This window comes from Ylistrum balloti, unplaced genomic scaffold, assembly GCF_031769215.1.
Source record: "Ylistrum balloti isolate Yb309-2 unplaced genomic scaffold, AGI_CSIRO_Ybal_v1 Utg369972, whole genome shotgun sequence".
Lineage (NCBI taxonomy): Eukaryota > Metazoa > Mollusca > Bivalvia > Pectinida > Pectinidae > Ylistrum > Ylistrum balloti.
In genome coordinates, this window is record NW_026782064.1 from 1,093,260 (window position 1) to 1,116,876 (window position 23,617).

The 23,617-nt window shown below is 33.3% G+C and overlaps 1 protein-coding gene and 1 pseudogene across 2 annotated transcripts; one reads left to right on the forward strand and one right to left on the reverse strand.

Moving 5' to 3' along the window:
• The first annotated feature begins 1,294 nt into the window (after window positions 1–1,294).
• LOC132547728 (uncharacterized) lies at window positions 1,295–5,836 on the forward strand (annotated as a pseudogene).
• Window positions 5,837–6,438: 602 nt separating this feature from the next.
• Window positions 6,439–23,599, reverse strand: LOC132547661 (malonyl-CoA decarboxylase, mitochondrial-like). 2 transcript variants are annotated; one of them, XM_060211446.1, is made up of 10 exons: window positions 23,518–23,599; window positions 15,947–16,102; window positions 15,577–15,717; window positions 14,685–14,825; window positions 14,046–14,198; window positions 13,549–13,713; window positions 13,119–13,263; window positions 12,413–12,571; window positions 10,789–11,022; window positions 6,439–10,389 (listed from the first exon to the last, which is right to left on the reverse strand). In XM_060211446.1, the coding sequence occupies exons 1-10, from the start codon at window positions 23,590–23,592 to the stop codon at window positions 10,181–10,183; spliced, it is 1,578 nt and encodes a 525-aa protein (XP_060067429.1). In that variant the 5' UTR covers window positions 23,593–23,599; the 3' UTR covers window positions 6,439–10,180. The 2 variants fall into 2 exon arrangements, with proteins under 2 accessions (XP_060067429.1, XP_060067430.1); XM_060211447.1 differs by lacking the exon at window positions 23,518–23,599 and adding an exon at window positions 23,184–23,264.
• Window positions 23,600–23,617: the final 18 nt, after the last annotated feature.

Sequence of the window (23,617 nt, forward strand, 5' to 3'; positions counted from 1 at the left end):
TCACATTTCGACATTTAATCAATTAATTAATGTTATTAAAAGGTTGTTAAAGAAAATACTGGCCGTTTCATCGTCTATAAAGTACGAGTACGGACAGTAAGACAAAAAGAATATGTGTTTATCTTTGAAGCACATGTAGATATAAAACGAAGAAAAAAACAATAAATAACAAGCTGTATCACGACACTGTTTCACATGCTAAGTACTTCATTGTTATGACTGGCAACTATTTGCACAAAACATGCATATATATATATATCTGAAAAGGTTACTGGGGCACTTGTTGTCTATTGTCAACTACACAGTGAAGTAATTCTGAAAGCAATGAACAGTAAGATATTCCTGATAAAATGTTTACTATATAAAATGTATGTTAGATGAGTAAACTTTTATCGCTATCTATTCACCCTGGAATATAACGTTGATACCTTCTCGTGTAAAAAAGGATTCGCAATATATTAACATTCCATATATAAATATATTGAAGATCTAAATGATTCTCATCACTTACGACCTACATTGTAAATATCCAAGCCAATGGGAAAAGTACGACAAGGAACCTGAAACAACCGTTTGTTAATTATTAAGTATTTCAAACTATCGCAATGACTTGTGTTACTTAAGAAAACATGATCTAATTGAACAAATATAATCATATGTGTTACACTCTAATTACAATGTATGATATAAATTATATCGTATCTTTGTTATGTCTTCAAAGACAGCTTTATAAAGCATATAAACTGCGAATTGTGCTGAATTAAGCACTGCAGATGATAAATCACCATGATATAAGTAAACGATATTTAAAAAAAACATTCATCAGTGGGTAGACATGCAGGATAACAGATATTCTACACTTGGATATAAAATTTCGGTAACCCTGATAACTCCCCCCATATACCACATACCTAACTATCTATAGAATTTACTGGTGCTAAATAGGGAATGGAGGATACTAATAATTCGGTAATCATGTCATCCTTAACATAATTCAGCAAATGTCAACACTTTATATATATATATTCTGTCCCCGCTGGTTTACGGGTTATCTCACTCCACAAAAAAAAATGTATGAATGTTTCAAAGTGATATGGAAATGCATATCAATTTAATCACGGCAAAGTGTATGTGTATCGGCTAATATCGACTATAACGTGTCCGCAGTTAAATATGTTGCCAATATAAATTTATCGATTTTTCTCTGTACCACGCAAACATCAACTGCATATACAACAGTGTTATACATGGATATAGAAGTTATCATGATACCCAGAGTGTAGGACTTATTATAATGTCTACAGATAATCTAGTAAGTATATTATCAAAAAATCATTTATATATCTGTTATAATATGTCTCTATTATAAGTTAATTCATCTGTTTGTTTGACGATACAGCGTTAAAAAATGTCAAATCAAGTGTGGAAATTTTCTTTCGGAAATAATTGGAAATAATAAAAAATTGCTGTTTTTCACAACGTACTCCAATTAAATCATGGTATACTGTTAGTTCGAATGTTGAGTATACAGGTACATGTATGACTAAGAGTTAAAGAGTAGCCGAATTGGTGCACTGTTACCATCGTTTGAACTTCTATAATCCTTTTACCATCTCGTCACACTATTTTCTAACTTTATGTACATAAGATTATATATAGTACAATCGAAAAAGTAGGTCGATTTTTTTACCTTCTTGAACATTACATACGCCAATGCTAGTGCGCCTATGGTCATTTGTCTGATGAAGGTGACTGTGTAACCATAGAAAAGTTCGTTTAAACCTTCTACTGATTTTGTTATAAAAACTTCATTCTATCAACATTTCCAAAATGAAGTTATCGGCAGAATGTTTGATTTTAAATTATCAGATTTTTTAATAGAGTTTATTGTATTAAGGGGCTAGTGCATTCCCCATTTGGATTTTAATATTGCTTGCAATCAATGATTGTCCTCTTACAGTAGGCACTTAACATTGCTGACTTATTCGAGAGGAACAAAACTGACGTTATTTTCGTAATATGTAGAATTAGTCACTTAGTAACTTTACAGAGATGCACAACTTGAAGTGTTCAGGTGAACAGTAAATATGTAGTAAACTGTTGACTGAGGAAACCATTTGTATTTTTTTAAATTACCTGTTGTCTTCCCACTTTGTCAAAGGTAATATTGATATATATATATCTACACAGATCAACAAAAGGGGCTTAACAGTATCCGATGCAACGGTATTCATTGCCGGGTCTATGGCAGGAACCGGGATACTGTCATTACCAAAGGCTGCGGATAACATCGGTAACTATCAAATCTATCTTGATATATAATATTCTGATTACATTCTAAACGACAAGTCCATCACACAGGTGACAGCTGTATGATGCAGTTTTATGTTACTAGATATATAACTGAATGGTCGGTGTAAAGTGTTACTTGAAATGTTTGTCCATAATACGAAAGACAACAAATAAATAAATTACAACTAAAATGGTAATAATATCTGGTTTATTAGAATCGGTTGGACTGTTACTGATTGGGTTATATTCAATCCTATCGATGTACACGGCTATACTGCTGTCTGAAGCATGGTGTATGGCGGCGGATATATTTGAAGACTGCAAAGGACATGTACAGAACCCTTATCAGTTACTGGCACAGAAAACGTACGGGACATGCTGCAGGTTCGTGATGACAGTCTCATTAATTAAACATATACTGTTTAATACGTTAAGATTCTTGATGCATTCATTTGTATAACACGGTGAAATATTAATCTATATCTATAGACAACTAACGAGACCAATATTTTACAGATATACAGTGTCCATTTGCCTATACATCTGCCTTTTCGGATCAACTGTAGTGCTGTTTTTGGTAACTGCTGACAATATGGAGAACCTAGTCTTTGATCTAGGATATCATATTTCTAAATGCTCCTGGCTTGTGATAATAGCTGCTTGCCTTACGCCTTTCACTTGGTTAGGAACACCAAAGGACTTTTGGTAAATATGTGGGAAAAATGATTACATAACGAAATTTCAAAAACAAAACGTTTTATACTTCTGTGTATAAACATATTACATATGATACGAATGTGTTTATAAGATCTTCAGTGAATTTATCATTCATCTGATATTGATAATATAATTAGTCGATTTCCATTGGTCTTTTAGCAAAATCTTGCAAAATAGAAAGGATTATATATGTACTACTACTATATATGTAATCTGAGTTTATATGCGAAAATATGAGACATCTTTTCATACAAAGTAAGGCAGTCATATGGTAAGTTTGTAAAGACACTACCAAACGTCCAACTGACTTTGATTGGCAAACCGCTGGGGCTAAAAGTCCAACGACAGTGTCTACCGCCTGCAATTTCGAAGATTGTACAAAAGACACACATGTGAATAGCACCATTTAAGTGTCTGAAAAAGACATCGTATATTGAAATGATGATCTAGTAGCTGCTTTCTGTCCTTAAGTTCGCCAAAAAAATGAACAAGTAGTCTTTATATCTTGTACCAGGTGGATGGCTTATGGTGCTTTAGCAACCACCGTGATCTGTGTCGTGGTCATATTAATTATCAGTAGTTTGGATGCCTCAAATCAGCCTAGTGTTCAACATCAAGAGGCTGACTTTCAGAAGATCATCCTTGGCATAGGGATTACACTCTTTGCATATGGGTTTCATCCCAGTTTTCTTACTTTTCAAAATGACATGATACGGCAGAAGGATTTTAAAACAGCAATCATCCTCGGTACCATCAGTAAGTGAACACATTTATTATACCATCACCTAGGTCATGAGTGATAGCTTTGTTCAGATAACACCATTCCTTGATCATATAAATGTGTTACACAGCCAACTTTAATATACCATGAACAAGCAGCTACTTCAGTCCTTATCAATTTTGATATCATCTGATGCCGGTATCACTTTGAGCTTATTGTAACGCCGCCTAAGGCCTTTGCTTTGGATGCCTTTGAAAACTTGCTGTGAACTGTCAGAGACATTTGGTTTGAATATCAATGAGCCTATTTTAATATCGCTGAGGATATTGACTTTTCCGTTTTATTAACATTGCGGTTTACATTCTGTCCACTGTTTTGTTGTTGTTTTTTTGTTATTTTTTAACGAATCACAGTGAAAGGAATAATGTAAAAGTTACGTACGTCAAATTCATTGTATTTTAACGGTCAATTCAACTATCGTATATTTTACGCAAGACCGCTTTCCCTTCATAAACTTCATCATCTTGAGTTTCGTTTAATTCTGTTGGAAGTTTGATAATCAATTTAATAAAGGAAATCTTGTTCTTGATCAACTTAAACACATTTTCAGTTATCTTGTTGTTGTACCTGCCGCCATCGATCATCGGATACCTTGTATACGGGAAGAACCTGAATGATAACATACTAAACAACCTTCCAAATGGGCCACTGTACTACATTGTAGCAATTGTGATCACTTTACACCTGTTGCTGGCTATCGTACCAATCATCAACCCTGTCCTGCAGGATGTTGACCTGGTGTTCCATGTGCCAACAGGCTAGTGTTACATACGTATGTTCGGTGTCTTTCCGTACTTGCATCGACCAAGCCTGAATTCAGACAACGATTTCGACCGCTTTTTTCAATTAATAAATGAACAGAGAAATAAGAGTAATAATAAAATAATATCAATTAATAAATAAGAATAAATATTTTAGTGATGTTTTGTTTATACAGAACAGCCGGGTTGTTAATAAAAATGAAACGTGATAACCTCCTCAGAGCTGCTAACTTTCACATGACTGAGAAATCCATATATTTTCTTATATTGGGCATTTTTAACTATTCAGGCCGCATATTAATTAAAAACGCAGGATTCTTATATTCTAACCTAAAAGTACTGTCAACTGACTACGTTTCCGTTTCTATTATAAATGATGTATCATGACAAATACGAAAAATGGTCATCACAAAATAATATGTACAATGCCTGTTTAGGATGTTAAGATAAAGTTAACAGAATGCTTTGATATACATGTTAGTGAGAGCAACATACCTTATTTCATACTTTGGCCATAGGTTTTTAGTTCAGATACAGTTAACTGAATGCTTTGATATACAAGTTAGTGTGAGCAACGTTCATTATTTCATACTTTGGTTACAGGTTTTAGTTAAGATACAGTATTTAAAAAGTGTAATTTACAATTTGCAGTTATCGGCGAACTGAAGTGTGTCTTTTGGTTGCAGATTTTACATGGAAGAGGTGTGTCTCCAGGACAATTGTAGTTGTGTGTGTTGTGTTTGTGTCTGCTACAATACCGAAGTTTAACTCTGTACAGTCCGTGGTAGGAGGATCGGCGTACGTTCTCTTATGTATTATTTTCCCCGTCCTTTTCCACACAAGAATGCGCAAGATCCATGCTGCATGTGACGACCCGATGACCGATAACGATACTATGGGTATTTTATCTGGGAAACAGCGTAATGAGTAAGTAATGAGAAGTAACCGTTTCTAGACTTCCATCCACAGATAATTGGAAATAATGAATATTGATCATGAATCATAAATACACATGTTCAAAATTTTATCATTCAACAAAGTAAAATAAATTTATTTCATTGGCCATACGATTTTGAGATGATCAAAATTATCAAGACATTTGAAGACTTTATTCATCAAATGTTTTCTTTGTAGAGTTACACCACTGTGGAAGAAGGTACTGAACTACGAGATCTTGGGTATAGGGGTAATTGTCGGGGGCACCGCCTCATTGTCCGCCATTTTTAACATCGTTAGTCCTGACTCGTTCACTACGCCTTGCTATGTCAATGCGGACAGCACGTGAATGTATATGTTTTTAGGGTCGATTAATAGCTGTATATAATATATGATCAATGAAGTAATAACAAGAGTACGGACAAGTGAATTGCCAAATTTTCGAGGTAATCTGTCCCTTTATCAATGCACATATATTACATAAATAACATCACATACATAGAAAATAAACATAGACGATGGTGATTAAAATATCAAAAATGTTTTATATCAACCTCGGTATGTTTTGCGATTTTGACACTGAAATTGAAAATAATACATTTTTGATATTTTCATCACCATCTTCCATGCAACAACTTTGGATTTGTTTTGTCCCCTTCGGCGTCCATCTGCCGAAGGGATTATCGAAACACCTAAATTTACACCACCACTCTCGATTAAACTTTATAACTTTGTATTTGCTTTATGTTCTATGTATGTGACGTAATTTATGTAATATTTGTATCTTGATAAAGGGGAAGATTATATCGAAAATTTGACAGTTTAATTGTCCTCACTGTCGGTATTACTTCATATATAACATTGGCAATTTACTATTTAATATTGTCTGTTAGGATCCGGTACCAATATTGGACCATACCGTCGATATAAATAAACAAACACACCTAAAAATAAAAACGAATGCAAAATTTATTTCCTTATTACACCAAGCATACTATTTTCAATTTCGTGTTAAATCTAAGATATCTTAATACCTTGTATAGAAATTGGCAATATATATACAAAGGTGATTATTATCATAATTTCAATTTGATTGGAAATTAAGAAAGAGAAATTGAACAGTTAAATGCCAACTCACACGCACACCACTCACCTCAAACACACACACCAACCACCTCACACAATAATAAAACACATTATCTTAAATGGAACATTCAAAAAACGAAACTTCAATATTACAATCAAGTCTGCTTCTTGTATCTGAATATTATCATTAACAGATTAAAATAACGATCTTAATAAGATTAATAAAATCTTAATAACAGAAAAGAAAAATGCAGTCTAGTAAACATTATCTTGTACGTGTTCACTTTTGTAATACATTCCTGATCCAATGGAACGCGCTGAAACAGAAATGACACCGCATGTCGGAATCCTGTTTGTCATATAAACATTTCCATTTGTGAATACATCGTAATATATGCTTATGATCATATCACGTCAATTCCCATTCATTCTCGCAATCAAATGGTCTTTGGTTAGACAAAATTGTTACTTGTACAAAAATACGAACTGACCATTCCCAGTGCAGAGTATATGACAGTCCAAGGTAGACAAAGAGAAACAGAAAAAAACATATGACGTCAACGCCTTTGGCTTCATTTAGTTTATACAACACAAAAAAGTCTATGACGGGAAAATATTAAAAAACAACAACAACAAACAAACAAATTCTGAACACATAGTAATCACTGTGTTATCAGACAGCATTGATATCAGAGTAACAATAAATCACGGGCAATACATGTAGATCAGGAAATATTTTATCGTGAAATTTACACATCCTAGATCCTTTGTTTGATGTGTCATATCATGTATTTCCTTAAAATATAATCTTCAACTCTCTTGATTTAATCAAACTGTATTTGGTTTTATGACATCGTGTTTGACTGCTTGGTTTAACTAACCAATACTGAAGAAACAAAATTTTGTGGACAAAGGTGCGTTTTACGAGCCTAAGAAAGAGCCTCTTAGTGAACATGAGTACCTACCTGTACATTCTCAATAACCAACTATGAAAATCTTACATACTTGTCTAAAACTAGTGGACACAATTTAACCCGTGTACAAATAAGTATGTACCTGACAAGTTTCTTAATACTCCAGTCTTTTACTAACTTTTAAAATGTCTCAGTTCGTCAGCTTTATCACATTCCATGGTTTTCTTACAACCAAAGTTGTGACAATGCTACGTGCATTTTAATGTTAGCGATTACCGACACAACATTCCGCGACCTCAGATCCAGACCGCTGGCGTTGAATACCACCAAGAAAATTTGAAAAGGTGTGCAATTGGCATCTATTACAATACAATGAAAAAAGAGAGGCTAACAGATTTACTGCAGGACATGATGAAGTGGAAAGCAATGGTAAATAGGTGCCTTTCATCAGTGATACACATTCATTTTAGTAGACACATTTAAAGTAAAAGATACTGACATCAAAAGCAAGCTATAAATGTACAGGATAGAAGCAGATGCTTTCTGCAGGATTTGTTGAAGGCTTGAACAAAACGGGCGATCATGTCTGAATTAGGTATTAGATTTAGACAACATGAATTCAGACAATTTCTATAAGGTACAAACATAAATGAGTCATTGTATATAGCAGTGCAGTGCTCATTATATCCACACATGTATGTATGGTTATCCTAAACAAACGGATTGACATTTTAATGTGTTTGATGCCCACCTTTTAGTTTTCTATAAGTTAGTTCCAAGAAAGTAGGCTTGTCATGGTGGATTTAGAGCATCGTGATGATCAGGATTTCATGTATCCAATAAAAAGATAAAAATCGTCACTAGTGTGTGGTGTTCTTATTCCGTCAGAAAACAGTTACTCTTTGAGCTATATTTTCATTTGAAAATTGTCTCTGAAGTGTCAGTAACATCAGAATAGCAAATTTTTACAACCCCTTGCCAATTATCAAGCCCATTTGAACACCCCACCATTATCAGGACAACCATTTTTAAACTTCGACTATCATTGGGATAGTCAGTTTCAATACCCCACGGACTATCTTCAGGATAGTCAATTTTAATACCCCACAGACCATCACCAAGATAGTCAATTTTAATACTCCACTGACCATCATCAGGAGTCAATTTTAATACTTCACTGACTATCTTCAGGATAGTCAATATTAACATCCACAGACCATCATCAGGAGTCAATTTTAATACCCCACGGACTATCATCAGGAGTCAATTTTAATACCCCACTGACCATCATCAGGAGTCAATTTTAATACCCCACTGACTATCATCAGGATAGTCAATTTTAATACCCCACTGACTATCATCAGGATAGTCAATTTTAATACCCCACTGACCATCATCAGGAGTCAATTTTAATACCCCACTGACCATCATCAGGAGTCAATTTTAATACCCCACTGACCATCATCAGGAGTCAATTTTAATACTTCACTGACTATCATCAGGAGTCAATTTTAATACTTCACTGACTATCATCAGGAGTCAATTTTAATACCCCGCTATCATCAGGATAGTCAATTTTAATACCCCGCTGACTATCATCAGGATAGTCAATTTTAATACCCCACTGACCATCATCAGGATAGTCAATTTTAATACTTCACTGACTATCATCAGGAGTCAATTTTAATACCCCGCTATCATCAGGATAGTCAATTTTAATACCCCGCTGACTATCATCAGGATAGTCAATTTTAATACTTCACTGACTATCATCAGGAGTCAATTTTAATACCCCACTGACTATCATCAGGAGTCAATTTTAATACCCTACTGACCATCATCAGGATAGTCAATTTTAATACTTCACTGACTATCATCAGGAGTCAATTTTAATACCCCACTGACTATCATCAGGAGTCAATTTTAATACCCCACTGACTATCATCAGGAGTCAATTTTAATACCCCACTGACTATCATCAGGAGTCAATTTTAATACCCTACTGACCATCATCAGGATAGTCAATTTTAATACTTCACTGACTATCATCAGGAGTCAATTTTAATACTTCACTGACTATCATCAGGAGTCAATTTTAATACCCCACTGACTATCATCAGGAGTCAATTTTAATACCCCACTGACCATCATCAGGATGGTCAATTTTAATACCCCACTGACTATCATCAGGACAGTCAATTTTAATACCCCACTGACAATCATCAGGATAGTCAATTTTAATACCCCTATTCATCATTTCTTTTTTGAAAATAAATTTATTTCATTAAACCTCAAACATAGATTCCTCTTTTTTGCTTTTTCATGAGAATATACTCACAGAAGGAGTTGGCAGATAAATTTTGCTTCAATTGCTTTATTTATTTTACACAGTTGTGTATCTAGTAAAGTGTTTTGTTATTGGTACTCATAACATCTTGAGTATGATCATATTACATATCTCCTTATTAAGGTACAGATATCAGAGTATAATCATTCCTCGTTTGTATTCCAATTAAGGAAGGCACAAATTAACACCTGTCATTCACAAAATCACAACAGACTTAAATGATGGCACATTACACTGAATACAAATGAAAGCATACATGTACACACTCTGAATCAATGTGACAAATTCAGTTGTATTGCATCATGTCTTTAAATATTTATTCATGCTTATGAAGTTTGATATTAAATCACATTGTAAGTGTTGCCCACTCTTTGACTTCCTCTGATGCAGTTATTTCTCTAAGCTCTAGGTATCTGCGGCTGTTTTCCTCTGTACTCTCCAAGAAATAGCGATAATTCACCATCATACCACATGACTGGTTAATACCTCGCATAGACATATCACCAAGCCAATTGATTCTCCAGAGTACTGCTCCATTACTTAAGTGAAAATTGGCTGAAAAACAGGAAAATTATCCTCTCTTAGAGAAATTAGGTATATATCAGTTAGTTTATAATTCACAAAGACTAAAAGTCCATCAGCAGAGTCTCAAAGATTGAACAAAAGTGAAAACATTTATAAATTATTTCAACTTACAAATTAAAATGATAAAAATTGATACAACAGAGCCAGATAATGAATTAAACTGCATCATACAACTGTTTTTTCTACCTATGACTGACAAGAAGTTGAACTTGAATCTGTAATTTGAAGGTATATTCTGAACTGTGCCATAGTTTAAATAAATAACAACTTCACTACAGGTTTTTCTGTGTGACCAACATCTCACTTACTCATAGATTTACAATGTAAATTGTAAACATACTACCTCAGTTTTCTAAGTCCTGTACATACCTACTGGATTGAGAGCATATCCTCGTCGTTTTTCTGTGTATAAATACCGAGCACAAAGTCGTATTAAAGGTCCTTGTAACACTTGACATACATGTTCATTCGATACCCAAGTGTGGTTTTGTAACACTCCCTTCAAAACAGTCATCATGTTTGCATTTTCTGGCTCCACTATCTCTCGTAATTTCTCAATTTCTGACTGATACAGAAGTGGTGGCTCCACACTCTCTGACAAACCTACAGAGACCATATCAATATATCACACTCTACAGTAAGACACAAAGTATCAAATACCTGTACAAATACACAAAGTATCAAATACCTGTACAAATACACAAAGTAGCAAACACCTGTACAAATAAACAAAGTATCAAATACCTGTACAAATACACAAAGTATCAAATACTAGTATCAAATACTAGCATAAATACACAAAGTATCAAATACCTGTACAAATACACAAAGTATCAAATACTAGCACAAATACACAAAGTATCAAATACCTGTACAAATACACAAAGTATCAAATACTAGCACAAATACACAAAGTATCAAATACCTGTACAAATACACAAAGTAGCAAACACCTGTACAAATAAACAAAGTATCAAATACCTGTACAAATACACAAAGTATCAAATACTAGCACAAATACACAAAGTATCAAATACTAGCATAAATACACAAAGTATCAAATACCTGTACAAATAAACAAAGTATCAAATACCTGTACAAATACACAAAGTATCAAATACTAGCAAAAATACACAAAGTGTCAAATACTAGCGTAAATACACAAAGTATCAAATACCTGTACAAATACACAAAGTATCAAATACTAGCACAAATACACAAAGTATCAAATACCTGTACAAATACACAAAGTATCAAATACTAGCACAAATACACAAAGTATCAAATACCTGTACAAATACACAAAGTAGCAAACACCTGTACAAATAAACAAAGTATCAAATACCTGTACAAATACACAAAGTATCAAATACTAGCACAAATACACAAAGTATCAAATACTAGCACAAATACACAAAGTATCAAATACTAGCACAAATACACAAAGTATCAAATACCTGTACAAATACACAAAGTATCAAATACCTGTACAAATACACAAAGTAGCAAACACCTGTACAAATACACAAAGTATCAAATACCACAAATACACAAAGTATCAAATACCTGTACAAATACACAAAGTAGCAAACACCTGTACAAATACACAAAGTATCAAATACCTGTACAAATACACAAAGTAGCAAATACTAGCACAAATACACAAAGTATCAAATACCTGTACAAATATACAAAGTATCAAATACTAACACAAATACATAAAGTATCAAATACTAACACAAATACATAAAGTATCAAATACTAATACACAAAGTATCAAATATATATATTCTGGCGAGGATGAAGAAAGACACAAGTGGTGAACCAACTTATGATTTTCTGCCCCTATGTTTACTCTCATGTCCATTAAATACTTAATTAACAAAAACCTTCCTAAAAAATGAAAAAGCTAAATCCCAAATACAGCTTTTTTTCTTTTTCTTTACCTTTATTTTTATGATGATCAGAATTTTTTTCACTATTTCTAACTTACTTTCAGCTTTCAGGCTTTTATTAATCTCCATTATCAGCCAGTCCTTGAAACCAGGTATTGGAGACAGACTAGAAAACTTCTGGATATTTGGAAATTCCATTTGAAGTTCCTGAACGGCTTTTTTGATGAGATAATTACCAAGGTCAACACTTTGTAAACCTGTTTAAAACAATAAATAAAAGATTGTAATCTAAACAATGCCCCAATATAAGTCATAAAGGACTTTAATGAATTACCTTTATTGAAATTGTTTTCGACAATAACAAAAAGTATCAGAGAAGACAAGTGAGGAAAACTGTAAAATAATTCACAGTCTGATTTTATGCAAAAAAAAAAATTAAAAATTCATGAAAAGATCCGCTAATGCCCGATACTTTACCTGCAACTACACCTGCTAAAATTTTTTTCATGATGTTTTTTCAACAATACTTCTCCAGAAATTATTTGCTGTGCTGATAATCCAGTCATGATTATCTCCACTTTGATATTTACAAGCATCAATTTTAAAATCAAACAAACATTCCTTACGTTTCCTACAATATCTTGATTTCACCACATCCTAATGAATGTTCGCCATATCAAAGACGTATTAGATGCTTTAGGTACATTTTCCAGTTCAGCTCAAGAATAGTTATCCGTAGATGAAATAATTAATATACAAACAAATTTGATACCAGAAACAATGAATACAGAGGTATGCAGTAACCTTTCTGTGTAGAAGTGATGGAGTAGAACACAGCAGCTGATATTTTTGATGGTTCCTCTGTCAGGCACTCAGCCTCTGTATCAGCTACAGGAGGGCTATCAACCTCTTGTTTTACATGACCTAATGATGGTGTTCTAATGATGGACTGAAATAATAATAAAAAAGCTGAGAATTCATCTTTAACTACAAACAGTGCATCAGGAAGATTTCTTTATGTAAATAAATGACTTTATGTTGTATATAAGATGCTCACAAAACCATTAACTGTCATAATGGAATCAGGTACAAGTAAGGACCACATCATCACTTGCTTGTATTATCAATATGTACATGAGGAAATTCAGAAGAAACTGACTTGAATTTATTAGCTGTCATAAACAGACTCTAAAAATGAATTGTTCAATGTGCACTGTGTTCCACCAATACCTACATGAATACTGGTTGATATGTCCTGTGTGAGAGCCGTGTGGAGAACCACGACCGGTTCTTTGGGCATACTTTTGTGTGTGAAGACATAACATCTACGATATGAGCCCACACGTCGCTTCAAGTCTGCCCAGTTCCTAATAGGGTGCACAGCTTCATAGTCTGATATCTGAAGTTATAACAGCTCTTTCTACACATACGATTTTCTCATACAGTCACAGGTAAATAACAAGACAGATGAAGAATTTTCAGAAAAGAGAGAAAAATAGATTGGGGCCCATCTTCCTTAGATTTACCCCAATATCAAGTCTAGTCTAGATACATGGAGTATATTGACAAAGTACAAGTAAACTTTCTGATGAGATAGCAGTACACAGAAGTTATCAAAGTAATAGACATTCCACCAAGATACACATCATCTCATAAAACTTGAAACTGTTTAAAGTTATGTAACCAAATGAAAACTCAAGAAGTGTGGGTAAATCTATGAAAAATAATAACCTTCTGAACCATGTCACATGATGACTCCCACGTGATACGTTGTAGCTTGAGAAATCCAACAGAAAACCAAAACGTCAACAGCTCCCTTATAGAGTTTTGCAGCACCTTCAGTCTAGCAAACTCTTTCTCACAGTGAATTGTTGAAGCCTTGGTCTGTAACAAAAACAGTGTATAAAAACAGTTGTCAAAAAGCTTGTATTGTTTTCCCCTCAATTTCCCTCTCTGTAAGGCATACAATTAATTACACACAAAAGACAATTTTCAAATTTCTCTCAAGCTTTGCCATTTAAACAGATAATAGTCTAAATGATCAGGCAGCCCAAAGACATCCTCTAAATCTGTTAATATAATGTTAGCATACTGTCTATTTGGTCCTTGATACTAGTTTCCAGAAAGTCAAGTTTTGTAGAAAAGTTTGCAGTAGATGAGAACTGCCTCACTGGTGCCCCTAATTTAGATCCAAGTATAAGGTGAGCAACATACATATGATGTACATTTGAATGTTTTATACAAATCAGTTTAAACTTCAAATGATGAAATAGAATTTACTTTGTAACCTCACTACATATTTGTTATGTTAATGATAGCCTAATGGATTCCACTGTTGAAAATCTCCATTATGTCTTCATTTGATCTTACCAGTATGTCAGCCCTCATATTCACCAGGAATTTGACCCCACCCTCTATTCTGCCAATCTTTTGGAACAGCTGTTGGTAGCGAGGCACGAGAGTGCTACGTAACCGCTCCTCAGACTTCAGTAAAGCTGCTTCACCTCGTCCCTAGAAACAGAGCTATATTTATATAATTTCTTTGATGTGGTGATTCTATATCTTCTGATACCAGCACTAAGGTGTCTGAATATCACATCCTTGTGCTTAGATCACTCAATATTACAAGACATCTTGCTGACACAATATCATATGATATATCAACTAAAGTGATTCAATATCACTCTGTATATTTACTAATATGACTCAACATCACATGATACCTGTGACAAAGTGTTTCCAGATCATCTTTTACCTGTGATAAGGTGATTTCAGGTTATGTTTTACCTGTGATAAGGTAGCTCCAAATTATGTTTTACCTATGATCAGGTGATTCTAGATAATATTTTACTTGTGATCAGATGATTCCAGGTAATATTTTACCTGTGATCAGGTGATTCTAGATAATATTTTACCTGTGATCAGGTAGATAATATTACTTGTGATCAGGTGATAATATTTTACCTGTGATCAGGTGATTCTAGATAATATTTTACCTGTGATCAGGTGATTCTAGATAATATTTTACCTGTGATCAGGTGATTCTAGATAATATTTTACCTGTGATCAGGTGATTCTAGGTAATAGTTTACCTGTGATAAGATGATTCCATGCCATGTTATGTTTTACCCGTCCCACCATAAGTTATATCAAGATGAAGTTTAACCTGTGACAAGGTAACTCCAGATTAAGTTTTACCTGTGATAAGATAATTCCAGAAAATGCTCTACCTGAAATTTGGTGATTCCAAGTTATGTTTTACCTGTGCTAATGTGACTCCTTTTGCAGCCAGCAACACACTGTCCTGATTTACACTGTACTGTTGTGACAAGACCTTCAGGAATGTCAACTTTTCTTCTGCATTAAGGTCACTGTAGTGTTTCACAAACCTCTGACATTTTGCCTGAATATATAAAAACATAAGAAAAAGGTTCACAAAAAAATTATTACTACAGCAACATCTGAAAGGGATTATCTCCCTTTGACCTACAACAATGAGGCAGTTCATAATGATCGGATATGTCATTATATGGCAGTAAGAAAAAGTTTCATAATAAACCTGCATAAGTTTGTATTTACATTTACACCTGTAATCAAAGTCTGACATAATTAGGCAAAAGAGAATGCATTACCTCTGAAGATAAAACGCTGATTTCAGGTGAATTAAACACAGATTCTAAAAAGTGGGAGGTGCTTTCCACATTCCGTACAGAGGACGGGTCACTCCCACCATTCATACTTCGGCATTGGGGAACAGTAATGGTTATACCTGGCATGTACTTCAGATGCTGAAAAAATTATTTGTAATATGTCAACTTAAAACAGATTCATTAATCATTTAAAACTTATCATTTCAATGTCAGAAAAACAAACAATTTGAATTTCAGTAGAGCTGTTGCATTACCAATGTTTGGTACATAATACAAGTCAGTATTTATAAAGTCCTTTCAAATATTTCTTGGCAAGTGTATTTTAATGGTGCTATTAGTTGTTAGTTTGAGGGCTGGGTAAAAATTGTCTTAATTTGTTATTTATGTAAATATACAAGGATATGTTTCAAGTAATCTGTATATCCATAAAATAAGGCCCCTACCAACATTTATCTCAATATATGTTATAGACAGGACACACTGACATCAAAACATCACCAGTTCCTCAAAACATTAAAACATTACACACAGACACCTTAACATCACCAGTTCCTCAAAACATTAAAACATTACACACAGACACTGAAACAACAAAAAGTCTTCAAAACATTAAAACATTACACACAGACACCGAAACAACAAAAAGTCTTCAAAACATTAAAACATTACACACAGACACCGAAACAACAAAAAGTCTTCAAAACATTAAAACATTACACACAGACACTGAAACAACAAAAAGTCTTCAAAACATTAAAACATTACACACAGACACCGAAACAACAAAAAGTCTTCAAAACATTACACACAGACACCGAAACAACAAAAAGTCTTCAAAACATTAAAACATTACACACAGACACCGAAACAACAAAAAGTCATCAAAACATTAAAACATTACACACAGACACTGAAACAACAAAAAGTCTTCAAAACATTAAAACATTACACACAGACACCGAAACAACAAAAAGTCTTCAAAACATTACACACAGACACCGAAACAACAAAAAGTCTTCAAAACATTACACACAGACACTGAAACAACAAAAAGTCTTCAAAACATTAAAACATTACACACAGACACTGAAACAACAAAAAGTCTTCAAAACATTAAAACATTACACATAGACATCAAAACAACAAAAAGTCTTCAAAACATTAAAATATCACACACACCTCAAAACATTAAAACATTACACACAGACACCGAAACAACAAAAAGTCTTCAAAACATTAAAACATTACACACAGACACCGAAACAACAAAAAGTCTTCAAAACATTAAAATATCACACACACCACAAAACATTAAAACATTACACACAGACACCGAAACAACAAAAAGTCTTCAAAACATTAAAACATTACACACAGACACTGAAACAACAAAAAGTCTTCAAAACATTACACACAGACACCGAAACAATAAAAAGTCTTCAAAACATTAAAACATTACACATAGACATCAAAACAACAAAAAGTCTTCAAAACATTAAAATATCACACACACCTCAAAACATTAAAACATTACACACAGACACCGAAACAACAAAAAGTCTTCAAAACATTAAAACATTACACACAGACACCGAAACAACAAAAAGTCTTCAAAACATTAAAACATTACACACAGACACCGAAACAACAAAAAGTCTTCAAAACATTACACACAGACACCGAAACAACAAAAAGTCTTCAAAACATTAAAACATTACACACAGACACCGAAACAACAAAAAGTCTTCAAAACATTAAAACATTACACACAGACACTGAAACAACAAAAAGTCTTCAAAACATTAAAACATTACACACAGACACCGAAACAACAAAAAGTCTTCAAAACATTAAAACATTACACACAGACACTGAAACAACAAAAAGTCTTCAAAACATTAAAACATTACACACAGACACTGAAACAACAAAAAGTCTTCAAAACATTAAAACATTACACATAGACATCAAAACAACAAAAAGTCTTCAAAACATTAAAATATCACACACACCTCAAAACATTAAAACATTACACACAGACACCGAAACAACAAAAAGTCTTCAAAACATTAAAACATTACACACAGACACCGAAACAACAAAAAGTCTTCAAAACATTAAAATATCACACACACCTCAAAACATTAAAACATTACACACAGACACCGAAACAACAAAAAGTCTTCAAAACATTAAAACATTACACACAGACACTGAAACAACAAAAAGTCTTCAAAACATTACACACAGACACCTAAACAACAAAAAGTCTTCAAAACATTAAAACATTACACATAGACATCAAAACAACAAAAAGTCTTCAAAACATTAAAATATCACACACACCTCAAAACATTAAAACATTACACACAGACACCGAAACAACAAAAAGTCTTCAAAACATTAAAACATTACACACAGACACCGAAACAACAAAAAGTCTTCAAAACATTAAAACATTACACACAGACACCGAAACAACAAAAAGTCTTCAAAACATTAAAACATTACACACAGACACCGAAACAACAAAAAGTCTTCAAAACATTACACACAGACACACAACAAAAAGTCTTCAAAACATTAAAACATTACACACAGACACCGAAACAACAAAAAGTCTTCAAAACATTAAAACATTACACACAGACACCGAAACAACAAAAAGTCTTCAAAACATTAAAACATTACACACAGACACTGAAACAACAAAAAGTCTTCAAAACATTACACACAGACACCGAAACAACAAAAAGTCTTCAAAACATTAAAACATTACACATAGACATCAAAACAACAAAAAGTCTTCAAAACATTAAAATATCACACACACCTCAAAACATTAAAACATTACACACAGACACCGAAACAACAAAAAGTCTTCAAAACATTAAAACATTACACACAGACACCGAAACAACAAAAAGTCTTCAAAACATTAAAACATTACACACAGACACCGAAACAACAAAAAGTCTTCAAAACATTACACACAGACACCGAAACAACAAAAAGTCTTCAAAACATTAAAACATTACACACAGACACCGAAACAACAAAAAGTCTTCAAAACATTAAAACATTACACACAGACACCGAAACAACAAAAAGTCTTCAAAACATTACACACAGACACCGAAACAACAAAAAGTCTTCAAAACATTAAACCATTACACACAGACACCGAAACAACAAAAAGTCTTCAAAACATTAAACCATTACACACAGACACCGAAACAACAAAAAGTCTTCAAAACATTAAACCATTACACACAGACACCGAAACAACAAAAAGTCTTCAAAACATTAAAATATCACACACACCTCAAAACATTAAAACATTACACACAGACACCGAAACAACAAAAAGTCTTCAAAACATTAAACCATTACACACAGACACCGAAACAACAAAAAGTCTTCAAAACATTAAACCATTACACACAGACACCGAAACAACAAAAAGTCTTCAAAACATTAAAATATCACACACACCTCAAAACATTAAAATATTACACACAGACACCTAAACAACAAAAAGTCTTCAAAACATTAAAATATCACACACACCTCAAAACATTAAAATATTACACACAGACACCGAAACAACAAAAAGTCTTCAAAACATTAAACCATTACACACAGACACCGAAACAACAAAAAGTCTTCAAAACATTAAAATATCACACACACCTCAAAACATTAAAATATTACACACAGACACCTAAACAACAAAAAGTCTTCAAAACATTAAAATATTACACACAGACACCGAAACAACAAAAAGTCTTCAAAACATTAAAATATCACACACACCTCAAAACATTAAAATATTACACACAGACACCTAAACAACAAAAAATCTTCAAAACATTAAAACATTACACACAGACACCGAAACAACAAAAAGTCTTCAAAACATTAAACCATTACACACAGACACCGAAACAACAAAAAGTCTTCAAAACATTAAAATATCACACACACCTCAAAACATTAAAATATTACACACAGACACCTAAACAACAAAAATTTCAAAACATTAAAATATTACACACAGACACCGAAACAACAAAAAGTCTTCAAAACATTAAAATATCACACACACCTCAAAACATTAAAATATTACACACAGACACCTAAACAACAAAAAATCTTCAAAACATTAAAACATTACACATAGACATCAAAACATGCAAAATTTAACTATCACAATGTTTAACTTAGCACTTAAATTCCAATTTACTATACACATCTCTTAACTTAAATCACAGTATAATCTCCACAACAAGGAAACATAAAAAATTAAAGACATGTTTACCTGTATTTTTCTTTGCATTATGAGGGAAATTGGAGCATTACTGAGAAATTACTACAACAGGCCATACCAAGAACTACGCCTTTATAAGGACACTCAGACCTTGATCTGTTTAAGGAGGCACCCGCACTACTTTGTCGGTATTGCATGGCTGGTTGCAGCCTTTAACAACCTTTAAAGTCTGTGATAAATAAAGCAAAATAAACAACTGATGGAAATTTTTCTTCTGCAAATTTTAGATTGATTATTCAACATGGGAGAGCTGAGGTTAATGACTGTTGGTAGGTTGTCTCGGCTTTATAGATTAATTGAAAATTAACATTTATGTTAACTACAAATTTACAAACCTAGAGGAATAATGGGAATTGAGCAAAAAAATAATTATCAAACACAACAACTGAGCTTGCTTTTGCCTCATATTAGCTAATTAAATAAATGCAATTTGATGAAATGAAATTCCATTATTCAACATGGAAGAGCCAATTTTCAAATTATTGGGAGGAGCAAAAAAATAAACAAACACAACAACTGAGTAATAAATGAAATTCCACTACATCCAATTTTCAAATTATTTTTAGTGTGTATAAACAGATGAGGTTATCGCCTGTAGTGACACATGGAGTTATATGCAGTTTCCTTACCAAATACTAAACATAATCCCATGTTGACATAATCCACTTTGTCTTTTTTAACCAAAAAATGTTCAACTGTTAAAATCAAACCTAAGAAGTCTCTGCTCGTACCTTCAGAAGATGAGTTAACTACAATCAGTTTACAAATATTGAGAGCCTTCTGTGACAAAGGGCATAAAATGATGGGGCATTCAAACTTTGTAAGAATTTACATACATTAAAAGGGCCTGTTTCCATTAATGTTAATTCTCCATAGGAGCCTGCCCCCGTATAATTTCTTATCTAGCTCAACTACTGTTTTTTTCTTTTCCGAAAAAAATTTTTTACACCTTTCCGACACCCAGATTTCATAATTTCAGTGAAAATGTATTTTTTATAAAGTTGTCAATTTCAGCATCAAAGACATAAGTTCGTAAATAAAAGAAGGTTATCTCGAAATTGTAATTCGCAACATAGTATAAATTTCTTTTGATAAATATTTCCAAAACATCGTGTTTATTCATAAAACATAAAAAAAAAATATTCTCGGATGAAAATGCACTTGCAGAGACATAATTATGAAGAAAAATGCCATAAATTTGCAATTTTCTCCCGTTATATAGTTTTGGATGCAAATTTCCATCAGAAAATCGGATAGAGCTTTACTTGTTTCATGTGTGTACCAAAAATCAGCTAATTCCATGTGGTGGAACGTTCTCATATCGCCGCCTGAATGTGGTTGTAAATTGAAAGAAAAGGGGAAATGAGTAACAACCTTGTCTGAAACCCTATTATATAGCTTATTATATACAAACTTTTATATTGAATATCAGAGCGGATATTTTCATGACAGTTTTATGATGTGTAAAAAAAAAAAAATAAAATAAAGTACTGTTTCCCCGTCTCGATCTTGATTACTTGAGAACCATTACGTGTGGAACGTATCAGATATCTCTGGCTCCTGGTTACATCGCGGAACATTTAAGTGATGACGGCGACTATGAGGTGTGGCTTTACCAGCACTCCCCAGACCTTCTCCGATGTCAAATACATTCTCGACACAAAAGCCAAACGAAATATAACGTTTGGATACGGTTCACCGTTTCACCCGATGTTGAGGCCCCAATAAAGGACTACTACTGCCAGTGCCCAGTTGGAGAGAGAACGATGGGAATGTGTGCGCACATCTCCAGTATCTTGTACTACCTTGGGTATTACAGGACGCTGGAAAACCCTCGACCATTACAACCACTGGTAAAGAAATTCCGACAAAACTTGAAATAGTTTTCCATGCGGCAACAATGTGCATATGTCGAAAGTATGTTTGGGGCTCGATATGAAAGATCCCCATTACCATGTGACTAACCAAACTTATAAATATAGGTATTATACAATCGCCCGTAGCTATGAAAACTCCCGTAAATGCGAAAACCAACCAAAATCATAAGGAACACGTTTTGTTTGTTGTTCTGTCTATTTGTCAGCCAATGTCTTCAACCACAGGGACTTGCGAAGTAGCCATCTTGGATTTTTTTATGAAAAAGTGTTTCTCTCACTTTTTTTTCATATCTGTGTACATATTCTCAACATACCGAGCAAATACTCTCGTTTTTTTGTTAATTATCTAAAGAAAGTCGAAAATCGGCAATTCAACCATAGGCTAATTCAACCCAACATTTGAAAATGTTCCACCACTTACATTTTGATGATTTTTCCTCTCATCAATAGCATATTACATACTATTTAATAGGATAAAAATTGGTTTGCATCCAACGCCCATAAAAGGGTGTATTCTCTAAAAAACACAGTTTTTGTGTCTAAAATGTTATCATCGAAAATGGCATTTTTGAGATTGTTTCTTCCATAAAACAGCCAAATGGCGCGATGGAAACATGATTTTTTATTACAATCATGCCATGAATGTATTCTTTACGGTGACAATTATTTGATTAGATTTTCATTAATATTTTACATAACATGCACATTTTATCAACACTTAGATAGCTTCTGAAAGGTACAACTTTGAGGAGCCATAAAAAAACAAACCAAGTGACCTAAATCTTTATACTTTATAGATTTGTGACCACAACGGCATGGGCAATGCACCACCAACAGGAAATTTGAATCAGAGAAGGGGCCGTTTTGGAAACCGGCCCTTTGTAAGAATTCACATGCTTTTTCACCGAATATATGTTTAAATAACGACATTCTCATAATAAATAAATAAATGGCATTTATCTACACATGTCTGCGTGTCTTAGACAGATATGAATAAACTTGTTTTACTTACGTTTTTTCAGAAATATATCATACTTAATTTAGTTTTCTAAAAATATCGTATACCACAGTTTCTTTCAACAGTCTTTCGGTTTGCTATCCTCTGAACTGGCGAAACTCAAAACGTCGAGTAAAATGTATGTTAAGCACGCTGAAAATTTCCGAGAATTGATATAAATAAAGACCGTACATTCGTGGAACTGGAAGGGAAAGTAAAAATCGGATTCCCTGAATTGAACTATGTCAAGTTGACCTACTTTCGGTTTATCAATGGACGTTACCCTCATGGTGATCAGTTGTGATTCTGATAGAAAATGATACCTGTATTATGTACAATCCATACTAACCGTTCGTATAACAAGAAGCCGCTTTGCAGTCGACCTCATGTTGGCTAATACACGTAACGATTGCAATATATTCATACTAGCACAATTTGACAGCCGTCAG